Source organism: Tenebrio molitor, chromosome 2, assembly GCF_963966145.1.
Source record: "Tenebrio molitor chromosome 2, icTenMoli1.1, whole genome shotgun sequence".
Taxonomy (NCBI): domain Eukaryota; kingdom Metazoa; phylum Arthropoda; class Insecta; order Coleoptera; family Tenebrionidae; genus Tenebrio; species Tenebrio molitor.
This window is the reverse complement of record NC_091047.1, coordinates 182,550-201,842: the sequence shown is the minus strand read 5'-3', so window position 1 is coordinate 201,842 and position 19,293 is coordinate 182,550. Positions and strand designations below refer to the sequence as shown.

At 37.4% G+C, this 19,293-nt stretch overlaps 1 protein-coding gene across 2 annotated transcripts in view; it reads right to left on the bottom strand.

Annotated features, from left to right (window-relative positions):
* Positions 1 to 19,293, bottom strand: part of LOC138123991 (zinc finger SWIM domain-containing protein 5-like) — a 58,422-nt gene that overhangs the window by 10,469 nt on the left and 28,660 nt on the right. The window contains exons 1-3 of one of the 2 annotated variants that reach the window (XM_069038876.1): positions 5,553 to 6,013; positions 3,256 to 3,370; positions 3,014 to 3,141 (exon numbers count right to left, since the gene is read on the bottom strand). In XM_069038876.1, the coding sequence (XP_068894977.1) occupies positions 3,014 to 3,141; positions 3,256 to 3,370; positions 5,553 to 5,817 (508 nt within the window). In that variant the 5' untranslated portion in view covers positions 5,818 to 6,013. Of the gene's footprint in view, positions 1 to 3,013; positions 3,142 to 3,255; positions 3,371 to 5,552; positions 6,014 to 19,293 lie in introns of those variants that run through there. The other variant, XM_069038875.1, reaches the window with a different exon arrangement.

The window sequence follows — 19,293 nt, the reverse complement described above, 5'->3', positions numbered from 1 at the left end:
TCCCCAAAAATTATTATCATTTCTAAATAATCGGCGGCTGAATACATGATTGTAATCAAATAAACAAAGGTTTTGGCTTTTTTTATTACAAATTTAATTTGACAGTGACATCTTAAAAAACAACTCCAATCGCCCAAATATTTTAAAGATGTTTTTTCTTAAATGAAATCCTAGCAACGTAAAAGTACGGCAAACACACCTTGGAGGTGTAGATCCCTGATTGGTTAACTTTAAGTTGTCTTTTCTCGAATATCTTTTAAGCTAGATTTTTTTTTCTTCAAAATTACACATCCAAATGCGATCTCTTATTTCCTCTTTTTCTCTAGGGCGCGAGTTGTGAAAGACCCTGTATGTAGTTAAATTGAGATATTTTCAATGACCGGGAGTGCTATGGTCACCATGGCAACCGAATTGTTTTGTTTAAATAAATTATTAGAAAATTTGAGCTACTTCCATGTTGTGTTTTTGTCGGCTGATTTACGTGTTAAAAGATTTAATTTGACAATAGGAGATACTACTTCAAAATGCTGTTCAAATTTTGGCAATTTTTCATACCATAAGATTTTTTCTAAAAAATTACTTTTATTTTTGTTTCATTAAAATTTTATTTGCTGTGTTTAATGTTTTGTTTGTCGGATATTCTTTGGCAAAGAATAACTTAAAAAACACTTCAATATGTACAACATGATATCAAAAAAAATCTAAGACAATGAATTACTTAATTATATTAATAAAATTCAAAGTGAGTCGTTTTTTGTGCCGGTGAGTGTATCTCAGGAAACGAACACGAAAAAGATCTCTATCTCCTAGGAACTTGATTGATTTATGTGTACTTATGTATATAGTCCATTTTTTAATTATAGTCCGATGTATCAATTAAAAAGCAGAACAACTGTCATATTGCTATCTCTTTTCAACATAATGTAAACAAACTATTGAATTCTTGTACGTATTGTATTAACCGTGTCCCACTATGCATCTCGCTTTAGCATGTGCGATTAGAGCAAGACGCGAATTGTACGTTTATTCCACTAGCGACGTCAAATTTTTAGGTTACGTTTTAACCACGTTATTTGGGATAATTTTGTTTAATTTTGCTTGAAATGTCCTCCGTATGATGCCAACGAAAAGCATGTGGACAGATCCTTTTACAGAATTTGTAAATTGCAAAAACAATATTGGAATTGCGCGGAAACTTGCAAGACTGGAAGTTAACAGGTAAGGGGGTAAACTAATTCATAGAGGTTGTTTTGTGTTCATGGCGTTGCCGAAACAAAATCTAGGAAGAAAGAAAGACAGTCTAAACGTGGTTGTTTAGTGCTGTTTTCAACAATTTTTAATATATCTGACCTATTAGTTGATATGTAAATAGTTATCAAAAGCATTCTGAAGGGAGCGGTTTTTTGAAAGATAAAATTAAAACGGAGGAATGAATTTGCAGAAATACCAAGAAAGCACGAAAGAACACAATATCTGTCTCATGTTGCCTAAATAAATTTTCAAATATTGGTAGAACCATGCACTGCTGTCAAATGTCGAAAACAGACGCAGGTCATGTCGACTTCTTGATTCGGACTAAGCTCATCGGACTATAATAAAAAAATGGACTATAGTCGTTTTCAATGACATCCATGCTGTCAGTGTTATTTTTAATATGTTGGTGCAGATTGTACACACAAATTCATAACTAGTATTCAGAGTATACGCAAATCTTAGTTAAAAAAATGTCAAACAAGAAATTGAGGTTATGGTAAAAGAAAATTTATATTTCGTGAAACATCAGCAACAAACAAGAACTCAATCTTCAACATGGTGTAAAACATGGTTATTAAACTAAATCATCCTCGGAATTCGAATCAGACTACATATCTTTCTTTGATTTGTTGAAAATGATAGATCATAATTTGAATTTATCAATTTCCCGCGTCAAGGTAAATTGCCAAATTAGGAAATTCACAATGACTAAATTGAAACAGCAAGTGATGCCAACATACTGTCATATTGACAACACGGATGTCATTGAAAACGACATTATCTTTAATACACCTAAAAAATACATCAACTTCACACGCTGCATGCTGGCAGCTGTGTTGCTGTGGACTAGATGCATTATTTTTGAAGCAAATCCTTCAGTTTTGAAGCTAATGCTTCTTTTTATAACGAAAGAAGTAAAACCTTTTACTTTGAAGCAAAACCTCTCGCCTCAAAACAAAACCTTTTCCTTCACTTTTTTATGAATACATACAACCTGAACCTGTTGCTTCATATTTTGCAAGGAAAAGGTAATGCTTCTTTTTATAAATACGGCCTGATGTCATCACGCATCAGATACGGGGTTATTCTAAATGATTGTAGTCGAAGTAGGTCATGCCCATGTTATTACATTTTTGCCGCTTTCATGTGAACTGTCAGTTTTGTCGCTGTCACTGTCATTTTTTAGGTGAAAAGTGCGATGATGAGGTTTTTATTTATTTTTGTTAAATTAACGATTGAATCCAGAAATATTGAGTTGTTTTGCACCCAATTTAACTCAATTATTAACTTAATTATTCACATAATTTTGATGTTTTTTTTTATGTGGAGCGGCAACCATAAATTTTACATTGAGTTTTCACGCCTACTTCGACTACAATCATTTAGAATAACCCTGTATAAGAAACCATAAATACATATACAGGATCATTATAAATGATTGTCCCATCGCAGTAGGTGTTGGTTACGTAGTTGAATGTGCCGCAAGCCTCATAACAGAGTGAGACTAGTATCGCCGATAGGTGGCGCTAGCAGCGGTAATGGAAATCTGTCTACTATGTAGTTTGTCTAACGTTGCGAGCCTGGCGGCATATCCAAAATTTGTGTGGGTTTTCAACGCCAACTCGCCAACTGCGATGGGACAATCATTTATACTGACCCTGTACATATGGATGGCAACTGCAAATTTAGTTATTACCACCCTAATGGCAACCCCAATAATAAAAGACGAAGTTTTCTTGGTTCATATCGAAGGACTTACCTGAAATTGGAACTCGTAGCCTGACACTCTCCGCATTCCGAATCCGGTAGAGCGACAACGCAACAACATGTTGACACCAAAAGATGTCCTTCGTATCGCAACTACAGGTCACGGAGGTAATTTTGCATCTGCAAAATAAATCGGTATCGTGAAGTGTCTTTTAAAGAGGTACACTTCAATTGCTCAACTGAAGAGTTGATTCGTGTTTACAGACTATTTTAGTACAAGTGTGGCATGCTCACCTGTCAAAACTCACAGATACTTTAAATTTTTGCGGTGGCTCTTGAGTTCCACAAGGCAACGTTGTCTGAAGAGGCAATGTTCGGGAGGCGGTCACGATGCCGCTTAGGTGAAAGCCTAGAACCAAAACAAATATCTTTAAATGTGGAATACAACATCGTGTTTACTTTCATATCTGCACGTAAGTACAGTACAGACTGTCTATAAAAGAATGTGGAATCGCAGAGGGCTCTGGCATCTGAATTTGCCACCCCGTAATTCATCCATTACTATATGGTAGAGTATTGGCGTTATAACTTTTTATACCTGCTCCGCCCACATAAATTGACCAATGAGAATCAAAGCCAGATTCAATCTGTATAAATTTTCATCGCATTTGCCACGTAAAAAATTTAAGGTTAGAATTTTGCTGTCAAGCCAACAATAATTATTGTTTTAGGTTTTAAAAAATAAAATGTTATTAAGACAATTCGAATGTCAGAATTTTGGTAATTGTTTACTTTAACTACTTCTGGAATTTTCGCGTTTTTTCTGGGTAAATAGCCTCAGGGCGTCCTCCTAGATCGTTTCCCACCATTCAAACCTTGTGCAAATGAATTTTCCTTACCCTTTAGTTATAACTAAAACATTGGAGCGACCTTGACGAGACTTTGAAACACAACAAGAGAGAAAAACATGCATTTGCACAAGGTTTGAATGGTGGGAAACGATCTAGGAGGATGCCCTGAGGCTGTCTAGCCAGAAAAAACGCGAAAATTCCAGAAGTAGTTAAAGTGAACAATTACCAGAATTTTTTTTCTGTGTAAATCAGATCGTCTTAACAACCTATTTGATTGGTAACTAAGAAAATGTAATGGGCGGGGCAGATGAAATGTTAATTGCAATCTCAGGAATTGCCAACTGAAAGGTTTGGTCAGCGCCTACTCTTAATTTTTTTTTCGATCTCACGGTATAAAGGCTGTATGACACGATGCTAAATTTTGTAGAAAATTTGTTAGAAAATGAGAGAGGACCAATGAACGGTCAGGATCTGACAAAGACAGACTATGATCCTGATCGTTCATTGGTCCTGTCGAGGGTCTCTCTCATTTTCTAACAAATTTTCTACAAAATTTAGCATCGTGTCAAACAAGCTTAATACTTGGGAAATGTGTGCGCAGTGAAATTGTGGGAAGTAGTGGGGAGAGACCCACTGTAAACGAAGCCGTTGGAGGATTTTCAGTCTTTCTGGCAACTTGGATTTCTCAATTTCTCATTCTATCTCAAGTATCAAGCTACGTTGTACCTGTACTCATACATAAACTCAACCGACCCGCATCATAACCGGTCCTTCTAGGAACAGGCATACTAGTACATATATAACAGTGGTTTAAGTCGGTTTCAAGGTGTCGCAATACCGAATTTCTGAAAACCCGGCAAACCATAACGCCAGGGGTCAAGAGATCATGAGAAACGAAAGGGGGTTGTCGTCGGCGTCAAGGCCGTCTGCTCTCGCCGCAGATGACCAAAACGGGATATAATGACCGAAACTGTAGGAACGGAATGTGGTTCGGAAGGGTAACCGCTACGCGAAATCGACCGATATCCATTGTTGAAATCACAAATGCAAATCGAGTCCATCCCACACTTACTGACCGGACTGACCGAAGAGCTTTTGTATGTACTTGTAATTGTAGAATTTACAGGACGGACATCGCCGCTCGGACAAACGCTGTCATAAATTGTGATCACCGTGATTTTTTTAGATTGTAGCGGTCCCGATGGTCAATAATTATCTGTCTGAAACACAAAAGTGACTAATTGCCTTATGATTTATACGTGACGCGCAAATTATGAATAATACACAGCTTACGTCGGCACGTTTCAGGTAAATGGCATGCATTAAAGTGTCTGCGTGATTAATTTCGCCGTATTTTCTCTTCGAAACGCCCGAATCGGTCTATTGCGTTACGAATACGCAATGATCTGGTACCTATCTTTATATGTATAAAGCTCTAATTTCTGGTTTGCCATGTTGGCCGCCATTCAATAAGCAAAGTGACATTTTTTATGTCAAGGTACGAGAACCAGCAAAAGAACGATTGGCCAAACCTTTGATTTTATACTATCATATCATATGTATAAAAACAAAGGCCAAACAAAGCCGACATCCTGAGCGGTCGCATTTTTCAATATTCATATTGCACCGTCAGATGGCAGTACTGATGCTGCGAACAGGAACAAAAAAGAAACAAAAGCCGACGAAGACAAGGAGAAGAATCGGGTGCATGATGCTAGTGCAGGTATAAACAAATTTAACCTTGAGATTCCATTCCGGGTAGGCGACGGGGAAGTGGGGTGAGGTGACCTAGACCCAGACAGGCCGGCCGAGCGAGGCCGCCACAGTCGCGACGCGAATTAAAGGGGAAGTGTTCTGTTCTGTTCTGTCCTGCCTCCGCTGTTATGAGTGTTATGTTGGTTGCGCTTTCGATCTGTTCCGACTTTCTTTCTTTCCCGCGTACAAAAACTACCACCACGTTGTGCGTCTCGTCAACGAAAGGAAAAACCATCCACCATCTGACCATCTCATTTCGATAGGACTTGGATCTGGCCAGACGACGATGCTCGATGCGATCCAACGTAAACACTGCGAACTGTATGAAGAAGATAACGTGGCTGAGCTTTGATCACAACAGAATGCAATAGTGACATCACTCATCACTGGGATGGTTTATCAACTCAGCTGTGGTCGATAAAGCCAATTCTGATATCGGTTGGTGGCGTTTAATTCGTAACGCAACGCCACACCTTATTTGTAATCAAATTAGGTAACGCTAGTTGGCAATAACGTGAAGGGCGGGCGACCAATTAAAGATCCGAAAACAATACATGTATTCTCTAGCATTTTCTATTTTTTACTCTTCGTTTATCTTATCGAACTCGCACATATGTCGCTATATTTTAATATCGACCGTAAAGTGTAGGCTTAACGAGATTAAATTCTCGGAATGTTCGTTATTTAAGTGGATTTTGGAGAACAATTTAATTCTGTGCGTTTCCATTTTTCAGTTGTTCGTCGACAGAAAAACTTATCGACTCGTCGTGCATGTCTCGAGCAATGGAAGAATTTTGGACAATGCATGATAAAAAAGACGTGTGCGCCGACGCTCGCTCTCGTCTATGACGAGACAAATTGAACAATAATGGCCCGTGCCGGAGACACATTTCAAAACGTTTTCTTCCGGGGGCGATACTTATTTTATGGATGAAAAGCGGTGATCTTTTCGTGATTCTGAGTTCTGACTCCCCGGGACACGTATAATGCAGGATATTTATCCGGAAAAATCATAAGTTTCACCTAGTACGATACTATTTTTTAAATATTTACACGGGTGTCTCAAAATCATCCGAGGAGTTCATAACGGCCGATTATTTTCAATAATAATCTGTGACAAAAATTTCGGCACAATTATGTCGAGACTAATCGTTTGCAACCGAGACAAAATAGCTGCCTTGTGTCAGGTTAGTTTCTTAAATTTAAAAATTAGCGCTGAAAACAAAATATATCACGATAAACTGAATTTATTAAAACATAATGTACCTAATATCCGCCAGGTGGTTCAGTCATCTTCGCAATTTTTCTGTTTTATGTTTTATGTACATATTAAGTTTTTCAGTGTCACATACCTACTCACATAACACGAAAATTTGGAAAGTCTCCAGCAAATCGCATATTGTTGCGCAGATTATTATTAACAAAACTTAAAAATGACAAAAATAACAAGATGACCGACAACTAACTGATATTGTTCTCGTTGTGTCGAAGGACCAAAATTGATAGTCGTATTAAGTAACACTAACAATTTATTGAGTGATTTAAAATACAAATAAGTCGTGTGTTTGTATAGAGACGATAGTTGAGTCTTGTGAGTCTTCGAGGTTTTTCTGATTCTGGACGTCCCCACCCCTTCGACAGAGGGGGTGTTCCAAAAGTGGTTGGACGAAGTTCCAACAGATATGTTACTAATAAATTTTTCTGCTCCTATTGGATAATACCTATTGTAATTATTAAAGTGTTTTTCATTGGATAACAGGATTCATTACCCACGGCCCGTTGAATAATAATTTCAAAACTCATTGCAAATGTCATAGCAACAAGTTTATGAAGTTCAATCGCAAATTTTAATGCAATATGGTATCAAGTATACAAAGTATGTAATAATTTTAAAACGTCAGTTGCAGTTTGTCTAATAATGAAACTTATTTATTAATTTCTCTTCATTGTCGTAGAAAAAGTATAATATTCTATTCGCGGATAATGGCTATTACTCGCTTTTACGAATTACGCCACTAAACTGCGGCTCGTGATACCAAATCATCCTCACGCTTTACAAAGAAGTTGTTTTAAAGAACTTTGGAAATCATAAATAACACGAATCCATTGAAAATAACACTAAACTGTATTATTTTGCTGTGCTGTGCTGTGCTTATTAAGCTGTCGACTACAACGCAAGATACCTGCTAACACTATTTTTGACTGAAGTTGCAAAAAACCACTTGTCATTTGCAACAGCATTTTTTCAATATTTTTGAACCAAATAAAGGCACAAAGGGACCAGAAAATCATAGTTTGGATTGAATATTTTCCATATAAGTACGGTTTTAAAGTAATTTCAAATGAGTAATGCCATAAAAGTGCTGTTGCAAAGGCAAAGTGGTTTTTTGCAACTTGAGTCAACTATACGTAATGTTGACTCAAGTTGCAAAAAACCAATTTGGATTTGCAACAGCAATTTTATGGCATTAGTCGTTTGAAATTACTTTAAAACTGTACTTATATGGAAAATATTCAATCCAAACTATGATTTTCTGGCCTTTTTGTGCCTTTATTTGGTTTAAAAATATTGAAAAAATGCTGTTGCAAATGACAAGTGGTTTTTTGCAACTTGAGTCGACTTTAAGTTTTGCCACGTTCGACAGGAATAAAAAAAAATTGATGTAGAAAAATATTTTCACATGAATAAAAATATGTACAGTCGATGGACAAATAAAACTGGGACAAAAATGACAATCACATAAGTCAAAATTTACAAATTTGCATCGTTTAATTAAGGCTTTATGACAAATAGGTTAATTTTAGTATGACATATTATACAGACACTGACAGATATATTGACAATTCAATGGTCTGATTCACATTGATTAAATTTTATGTGTCCCAGTTTTATTTGTCCACCGACCGTACCATCGCGGTCAAAGAATATTGGTACAATAAAATTTTGGCTGTTTAAATCTGGTTAGATTCTATAAAGAGTCTATTGTCTTTTATGGTAGTTTATGCCACATATACTAAATGCGGTTATAAATGCAAACGGCGTCACGATCAAATATTATTAAATGTAATATGTATTCAAATAAAAATATTTAAAAATTAAGACGTAACCTGTCATAACTTTTGTCAAAATGACAGAAAAAATCCGTTTTTAAACGATATAAAAACCTATAAAATCTGATTTAAATGGTGTACGCGATTTTTTTGAATACAACTGTACATATGTACTCGTAGTTTGCAAATTATGCAGAACTTATCCATCAGGATATATTATAGTAACGTTATTTCTTGTAAAACAGAAAAACGTGAGCACCACATATTCTCAAGAATTAATATGATTCTTTGGAGAAAGTGGTCAATTAGTTCGATCATTTGGTCACTACCTGTGAAACTTAAGCTTGATTAAGGCAACCATTCAAGAGATACGGAATTCAGGTACTTGGTATTATACGGTGTTTTCATGTAACGTTTTTACACTTTGTAATTATGGTCCAAGTGCTTACGGCTCACAGTTGTGTCGACGTCATCACACAAACTGTAGAATTTTGGGTTCCATCTTTTTGGATTTAATCTACTCTTTTTTGTAAAATTTGAAATTATCCAGAACAAGAAAACATTGCCTCTTTCACACATTATCTCTTCGCTACATCGGTGGTGGCAAATTGGTAATCGACCAAATGATTTGAACCTTTTAAAATTGCAGCACTGACCAGTTTATAGAAAAAGAATTCAATATTTAATTCGAATTAAATTTTAATGTGCGATTAACCCATGAATCCGAAACTTCGATTGGTTCAATCTGGTCACGTGTTCAGTTAATCTTACATTTGATTACGATTAACTTAATTTCCCTTGTATAAAGTGGCCCTAACTATTATTATTGACGGTCCATGTAATACATTCATTCATTTGTTTATTTGGATTAATCAAAGAGAATTCAGTTTAAAAAAACACAGGTCAATGTATGTATGTAATCAAGTAACTAATGTTGCGTTAAAATAGCTACTTGACAATAAAAAAAAAATGTCAAGTTCTGACAGAAAAGTACCTCTCTCATCAAAGTATGATTTAATAACAATAATAAGCAATTAAAATTACAAATGTAATGGGTAAGTAAGTAGGATCATGTCGGTTTTGTCATCGTTTGAAAACATTTCTATCTGGTCAGGCTCCAGGGTCGTCATCTTACGAGAAAAAGCCTGTATACGAGTATCTATGTATAGTATAAAAAAAAAACATTTTTGTAATGACGAACTATACTTAGTTACTAAATTTAGTAACTTTTGTTTTGTGAACACAGCTTTTTACCACGAATTTGGGCTTTTAAAAAGTTAGGTTATGGTATGGGTCACGTCATTTGTTTCTACAATTTTGTACTTTTTCATTAGGTACGTTTCTCCCTTATCTTCATGAGTAATTTTTTTTAAGCCTTTAAAATGTGCTGCTTCGTCTGCTTGCTTATTTTGATGCTCTACACCGTTTTGAAAATTCATTAATTTTTATTTATTTTGTAAAAAAATCTAACAAAAAAAAGTTCCAGCTAGTTCGTCATTACAAAAAATTTTTTTTTCTTCGACACTGTCAGAATTTGAGAATTTTCTCCTGTGTGAACGGATTTTGATAAATGTCACAAGTTGTCAAAACGAAACGTCAAACTAATTTTACAGATTTTAAGCGATTTGGAGCCATTAAGGAGCTCGTCAAACAAAAAAAACGTTGTATTCAACTCATTCGTGTGTAAATTGGGCTTTTTGGCACTCGTGGCCCTAAATTCATTATCATTAACCACCTGCGGCGTTGCGGCGCAATTAATCCATGCGGTGGATTTATTAATAAAAAAATACCTAATGCCACTGACAAAAAAAGCTGAAAATCCTACTTTTAGGGTGTTTTATAGAAAAATAATTATAACACGTGACCAAAAAAGACCAGCAGGGAAAGAAGGGCCGCGGCGAACTGGCCTAGTGGCGAAATGGCTGCGGCTATTAAAATTTGCTATTCAACATGTTCCCTTTAGAGCAAAAAATTTTCATTGTGCAGTGTTACTTCAGAAATGGAGAAAGGCTTGAGAACGGCGAATGGTCCTATTCGACACCTCGAGTTTTTGAGGAATTTCAAACAAAAGTGTTTGGACTTTCAAGAGAAGCGTAAGAGTATGTTTGGAAACTGAAGGCAGACATTTCGAACATTTACTCTAGTTTTTGTAAAGAATACGATTGGAGCTCCTCATCTATGACCCCTTTGCACAATGTTTGAGATCGTTAGTACATATAATAAACATAATCTTCATCGTGGAATAGTTATTTCTATCACAAGGCTAGAAAACTTATCCTAACTTTTAAGACAGAGACATCTGATAATTGAAATCTTAACGAATTGCCAACCGAAATTTTTGGTCACAGCCAACTCTATTTTTTTTTTTCCCATTTCACGGTAGAAATCGATCGGAGATATCACTTTTGTTTTTGGTAGCCAACTGACTTTGTGACCACAAACTAAGGATATTTTCTTTTTAAACTTAGATTGTTGTGGACATTGTGAAGAGTCGCAATCTCGGTACCGTACAGACGGCAAGTGCAAGCACCAAACGTCAATCCGTTGTGAGAAAATGGCGTCCACCTTCGGCGACTTCCTCATTACCATCAAATATTGAGCGATCAAATTACGAGTAATTTGTGATCGAGTCATCCATGGATTTGAATCCGTATGTCTTTTACGACTGATATGTCGAGATCTAACCTATTGTTTATTGTTCAAGTAACGACATACGGTTTCGGATTCATGGATAACTCCATTACAAATTAATTTGATCGCTCTTTAGATGACATTAACGACGAAGGTCGCGACTGTTTAGTGTTTACGGCTTATTTACGTTCGTACAAAAGGTTAGGTAGGTATGTCTGCGACTGTGCATTCTGACGACCCAAAGCACTTGAATGAAAGCGGTAACCGGGCAGCTGTGATAATACGTCAGGTCATCAGGTGGGAAGGGGAAGATGTTAGTGTCACCAGGACCGTAGCTACGCTTTCGTCGGTGTGGCTCGAGCGAGAGTTGTTCCGCGCTACACCGAATTGTCTCGTAATCCGGTGCTGGATGCGGGGCGTGTGGCCCGCGTCGCGATCGCTTAAAGCTGCACTGCTATTCGACGTCGGAACATCGTGCTGTCGTTTGCTGCCATCGTTTAATTACGCTACATCCGCTTTAATCACTTAATAGCTTGTGTGGTTTTTGTCACTTTGTAACGTTTAGTGTTCGCATTGCTTTCGGTTGTCGTTTTAGCGAACGATTGTGTCAGTACGGCCGACCCATCTACTGTCGTCCAACCATAAACCTACAATGCAAAGTGTGCCGCATAGTTGAAGTCACACAGCGGCCATTATGGAATATTGCAGTATAAATAAGTATACACGACGAATTTTTGTCACAAGCAAAAAACGAAACTTAAAAACAAAAAATACGGCAATTCGTTACAATCTCAACTACTCCTATGTAAAATTTCATCCTTTCAATAATGAATTTTAATGAAACGAGGTAAATGATTAATTTATAATTTTAATTTCATAAAAGTCGGAAAAAAATCATCCAAGCTATAAATGTCATATCTAGTTCTTAAGCAAATAAATGCGAGAAAATATTTTTAAACGATATATGTACATATACATATACATAAAAGTTTTCAAATACATAAGCACAGTTGTGTAATTCTAAATATGTACATAGATTATTCACCGAGAGAGTGAAGTGCATGATTTTTACCCGAAGTGCAGTTTGTAGCCCGAGAGTTCTACAAAGCACTGAGGCTGAGGGTAAAAATCATACACTTCCGAGGTGCATATACTATTTTTGCACGAGCCAACGATTTTAATTGAAAAAAGCCGAAAATTTGTTAAATTATTATCTTTTAACTGTCAAGTTACCGCCCGCACGATAGAACCTATCAAAAAAATAGTAAAAATTACGAAAAGTTAGGGCTACATTCCCCTAATATAACAGCTCTTTCACAATGGTGTTAACGTTACGTCGATGTTAAAACGTTAATGTTAACGTTAGATCTAATTACATGTGTTTCAGTACTTTTTATAAATTATTTCCGTTGGCTAATGTTAGAATGTAACGTTAAGAATCCAGAACATTTCTAAAACTAACGTTAACGCTAACAATATCATGAAACATTAACATTGATTTTCATCATAACGTCATTGTGAACGGTCCACAATGACATACTGTCGCGAGCAAGAAATTTTGGTCATCAATGTCATTTCAAAATTTGGTTAGATTGTCACAAATTTAAAAAATTTTCCTGCCTGATTATGCCCATGTCAACAAAGTGTCAAAAAATGAGAAAAAAAAAGACAATTAATGTCATACAACATGATGATAGGTTATGATATTTACGACTGTTTTACAATGGAGCATCTTCGATTGCGTCAAAGAATGACAACTACATAGGTACGGTAGGTATTTTATTTTCCTATACAGGGTGTTTGCGAAGTTGAGGCGTTCCTTTTAACATGCGATAGTATGCATTGCTCTAAAGAGTTTTAGCCAAAATCACCTTAGGAAAATGTGTACGGCAATGAAGATAGAATGAGTTAATTTTTTTGAAATTTTTGAAACCGATCCTGCTCAAATTTGCGCCGATTTGTTAGAAATTAGTATTGACAAAAAAAATCAAATGAGCATGGACGTTAATCAAAAATACTGTCAAAGTTGTCATCTAATTAGTCGGAATGGCTTTATCATTACGAATATAATGAGCTCTTATATATGTTGCTAATGTATGGGCAATGGTATCACGTTATCAGAATGCAGCTGCGGCGTCCAGAGAGGAGGTACGCAGAGCGATTTCCGGAAAGACACCATCCTGGGCCACGTCAGTTATTAATCTAGTACAGCGGAGAAATAGACAGGACCAGACTCAAAATTTTAGAAATCAATAAAAATATATCTACAATCAATTATCTCCGTTAATACATACATTTTACTAAGAAGATTTAGGCTAAAATTCTTAAGAATAATGCATAGTACCTCGTGTTACAAGGAACGCCTCAACTTCGAAAACACCCTGTATAGCGTTGCTGCCATTTTCATTTTCGCTTTCTGACCTGACCTGACCTGACAGTTTTTTCTTTAACTGAAAGCTACAGAACAGTTTTTGATACAAAATCGGCTGCGCCTCGACTAGAAAACCCAGACTCGGACACTTTTTGGGCCTTGATACACATTCAACTAGAACCACAATAACCATGTTGCGGGAATTTTTTGATAACAGACTTATTAGTCGAAATACAGAAAATATCTAGCCTCCGAGGTTTTGTGATCTTACGCCTGCGAACTTTTTTGAGGCCTCATTTAAAAAAAATCAAATTTTAGGCACCCTTAATGAAAAAGGTAATTTTACGTACGTACTCCCATGATGGGGACAAGAAGTACCTAACTGTTTTTCGGACGCACTTTTCAGGGCATGGACCGTGGCGCCATTTGTTGGTCTGGGCAAAAAAATTTACTGCTTGAAGGTAAATAAATAAATAATTTACGCTAGGCAGTACTTTCTCTACGTAGAATTTAGTGATTCTTATGTCAACCAATCTCTCGCTGGACAAACTTTACTTTGTCTCCACCAAAAGAAAATTTGATGCACATTTTATGAATACATACATAATATAAGTTCACAGCAGCAGCTTTAAAATTCTTCATAAAGATATTTATAAACATAAGCAGTATCAGATCACAAAATGAAGGAAGGGCGAAGGGTACGTTTTCTTATCTGTATTATAGGTAGATACATTTCACTGTGTCGCGATACCAAAAGTAAAAAAATCACCGCCTTTCTCTTCTCGATGTAATTAATATTTTGCACTTTCCTCACATTATTTTTTTTGCCGAGAACAAGAACACAATGTGGTACATTCCACATGTGATAATTCAAATAAATTGGGCATGCGCACCAACGGAACAGAGGTCGTCTCGTTTCGTATTGATCTGTCCGGTGACGTCACAACAAATTGTGAATGATCTGATATACGAAATTGTTGTTAATTTTCATCACAGTCTGTTGTGCGCAAAAAGTTCAATAACAATTACGATTCTTGTCGTTTTATGTCCTTTTGTATCTTCTGAAAATTTGAAATGTTCCAGAAATGGAACAAACACGAATATTCACTTCCACTGGGCGGTGTAGGCGTGTGTTTACGTTGAAATAAACGGTTATATTGTTTATATTCCGAATGGAAAATGCGTAGGCGGTACTATTGTGACGAAAACTCTAGATGAATTGAATTCAGACGTCTTATGTTTAATGGCTAATGCTGAACATGTACAAGTGAAACGACATTTCAGAATGTTTGCCGTAAAAAAAAACATATTTCTACTTCTACTACGACTACACATATGTACTATGTATATGTCGGCGCCACTCGTGGAAAAGATTTATTTTGTTATTTTAATGCTTTGGCTGTACTCCTTATACCAAATAGAGTTATTTTTAGAAACATGTTATCACTGTTCTTAAGAACGCGTCAGCGGGGCAACCCCTGACGAACGGAACGTTCGTGTGTGACGCGAGGGTAGTACCAGAATAACTGGGGAGTGGAGCGTTAGGTACACGCGCGCGGACCGTTACGTTCTTTATTCCCTTTATTTATAACAAATATCAAATAATAATGTCTTGGCGGCTAAGACCTCATCCTGTTATTCTGACATCAGAAGTGGGATTTGCCCCCGTCAAAGTGGCGTGTGGACAATACTGCGAGTAACGCGGAAAGTGACAAGTCCGTGCGTAAAGGATTCTCAGGTGAAGGTTCGTCCAGAGCAGACACCAAAAGTATCTGTACACTGTTGCAATGGAGACTCGGTAAAGGCGCGACGCTATTTCCTTCCGGTCATCACACCGAATTGAAGCGTCGAGCTTTGTCGCCGTCTTCCAACAAGCCCAACAACGAAAAACGGGTCCACCTCCCTGAGAAATGCCATTTTTGTGGACGAATTTGCACAACGGTCTGCGAGGAAAAAGCGTGCTGGTGCCTAAACGCCTACCTGTTACAAATTGTCCCTCAAAGTCGAAACGGGAGCAAGTGGTGGAGAGGCACGTGAACGTTTGCGAAAAACAATCGATACATATTTGGAGAAAACTTAAATCTGGTGAGACCTTTCCTTTTTCTTTTTAACATGGGTTCAAATTGCTCTTTAATGAAAGACAATATTTCACGTTATTTGAATGGCAAGCAGTTTAACAACATGACCTCACTGATAGGGATTGGTCGTGATGGCTCTTCTTTTTGTGATAGCCAAATTTTAACCGTGGTTGAAATTTAAGACATATTTATTGAAAAATTCGTTCTATGTGGTACCTGATGATTTCATGTCTTCCGTGGACATTGTAACTGGCAGAGATTTAATAGCACACAACATTAACGTTTAACTAAATTCCACCGGTTTAATTGTTATCTCGAGAGTCAAAATTTATTGAAACTCTGAAGTGTTTTCTGGAATTGATTGGAGCCGTCAAAGTGGAGACCCAAGACGACCCAGCCGCGTGACCTTGTATTAATTACCTCGCCTTTTTGTCTCGTTTTGTTTATGTCACGGGGCGTGAGGGATGTGAAGGAATCTAGCATCTGGCTTTAGTTTAGAATCAATGACATGTTAACTTAAGAGAGTACCTCTCCTCATTTACGATGGAATTGTTTCCGGCTTTTGTTGGTATTTTGATGAATCTTACAATTGCTATTTTAAATGAATCTTACATAAGTAAACATCAAGATAATTTTGTTATTGTTGTACCGTCAGGAAGGGTAACCGGTACTCTTGAAAGTTGAAATCCGTTTAAAAGAGTGATAAATTCGTTTATCGGAGACCATACTGACTAGCTACAACTGAGCGCGAAATTGTTAGAAAACGCCCATCCAACTCTGTCAATTTCTTGGTTTTAGCTCCTACTTCGTTCAGTCAATTTATTCGAAATTTTTCCGTGGTGGCTGAACCGTCGTAAATGCCGTGAAACATTTTCGACACTTCCTGGTCGGAGGACGCTTGACGGTAGTGACCGATTATAAACTGCAATTCTTTCAAAGCAGCACGTACAAAGTAGGTATGACCTAACTCCTCGAGCACAGGGCTGGTAGACTTTTCTGCAAGCTTTTGATTTTGATATTCGTTATGGCGAAGAAAAACACATGAAATATGCCGTCTTCTTTTCTCGAAATCCACCACTTAACACGGCGCCCTTAAAAAAAACAACCATAAAAACATTCAAATCGTTGATTTACAGGCGGACTAGTTAGCACAACAACGAGGTGATGAGGTTTTAAAAATAATCGCCGCCCTTAAAGCGAATGAACTTGACCCAGATTTAACTAAGACGTATGTTTAGGGCCAATACTCTTTTCGAAGAATTCAACGCGGCCATCGCACACGCTTTTTACCGGTTGTTCCCCAAGCAGGGACTTGGTCGATAATAAATCACATGTAGATACACACTAATTTGAAACACCTAGTTAAAAAAAAAAATAAATAAAAATTTGGATAAATTGTATGTCTTGTACTGGTTTCTCAAAATGTCGCGAACAGTTCGCAAATTTGTTGATAAATGCCTGATTTGCAAATCTTCGAAAAATCACACGGGAAAAACTCAAATGCAAATGCTTCCTATCCTCAAAGTTTCTCGACACTGGCATACAGTTCAAATCGATATTTTCGGCAAATTTTTATAGATGTTGAAAAATGTAACAATTATTAAAGTTTGTGGAAGACGACGGTTATAATTTCGTTAGTCACGCTTGCCGGCGGATCTGGAGCAGCCCTTTCCGTTTTCCATAAAAGTTAAAAATAGTCGAAATATTATTTTACGAGAATTAAGAAAGGGGATGTATAAATGAGATTTAATTAATTTTTAAACACTCTTGTTTTGACCTAAGATCAAGATCTAGTAACGTCTACTGATTTCCGAGAGAGATGAAGTAGAATTAAGAAGGTCTTTGTTTAATTTTTGGAGAATTCTGACAAATTGATGTGTTCGATTGTAACAGCTATTATAAAATTAACACGCAAAAGTGACCTTAAAGATATGAATTTGTTTATCTATTCGGCGCCCCATATCGTATCATTAGCGATCAAGGCAACTGCTTCACAAGAGTGAACTTAACATTTTTTGTTCTAATTCTGAAATTCATCTGCACTTCATCGCACACTGTGCAAACCGGTCCAATGGTCAGGTTAAACGTCAAAACGAAACCCTAAAAGCGACTTTGACCGCTATGGAAATCGAAAGCGAACAAAATTAGCAAGATAACTTAGGTGAAAAGTACAATTATCGTTGAATACTACTACACATCGAGTGATAGGTTTCAGTACCCCTGAAATTTTATTTGGCACACCTATCCGTTCGTTAGACTTGCAGAAGAAGAGAGGATAACTTCCCTGTATCAGAAATTCGTCGCATTGCAGCAAAGCGTCCCACAGTGACGCCCTTCGGAAGAATGTAAGAAAGGCCACTATACTTAAGCCTTTTCGCGTAGGTGATTTTATCTTTTATCCAATGAACGGATGATTTTTAAGTTTGACCTTAAGTTTCGTGGACTGTTCAAAATTGTCAAGGTTTTAGAAAATGCTCGTTATGGAAGCACACGATCACCATATTCGTGTTCCTGAGGGCCAAGGAAAAGTTTCGCTCTTGCTAGCCGTGTCGGCGGGAACTAATGATAAATGAACATCAGGTAAAAGCCTTTTTTTGTTTTTTTTGAGCAGTATTGTGTCGATCCTGGCTGAGGTCAGATGAATATTGTGTCGATCCTGGCTGAGGTCAGATGAATATTGTGTCGATCCTGGCTGCGGTCAGATGAATATTGTGTCGATCCTGGCTGTGGTCCAGATGAATATTGTGTCGATCCTGGCTGAGGTCAGATGAATATTGTGTCGATCCTGGCTGAGGTCAGATGAATATTGTGTCGATCCTGGCTGCGGTCAGATGAATATTGTGTCGATCCTGGCTGTGGTCCAGATGAATATTGTGTCGATCCTGGCTGAGGTCAGATGAATATTGTGTCGATCCTGGCTGAGGTCAGATGAATATTGTGTCGATCCTGGCTGCGGTCAGATGAATATTGTGTCGATCCTGGCTGTGGTCCAGATGAATATTGTGTCGATCCTGGCTGAGGTCAGATGAATATTGTGTCGATCCTGGCTGAGGTCAGATGAATATTGTGTCGATCCTGGCTGCGATCAGATGAATATTGTGTCGATCCTGGCTGTGGTCCAGATGAATATTGTGTCGATCCTGGCTGAGGTCAGATGAATATTGAGTCGATCCTGGACGCGGTCCAGATGAATATTGTGTCGATCCTGGCTGAGGTCAGATGAATATTGTGTCGATCCTGGCTGAGGTCAGATGAATATTGTGTCGATCCTGGCTGCGATCAGATGAATATTGTGTCGATCCTGGCTGTGGTCCAGATGAATATTGTGTCGATCCTGGCTGAGGTCAGATGAATATTGAGTCGATCCTGGACGCGGTCCAGATGAATATTGTGTCGATCCTGGCTGAGGTCAGATGAATATTGTGTCGATCCTGGCTGAGGTCAGATGAATATTGTGTCGATCCTGGCTGCGGTCAGATGAATATTGTGTCGATCCTGGCTGTGGTCCAGATGAATATTGTGTCGATCCTGGCTGAGGTCAGATGAATATTGTGTCGATCCTGGCTGAGGTCAGATGAATATTGTGTCGATCCTG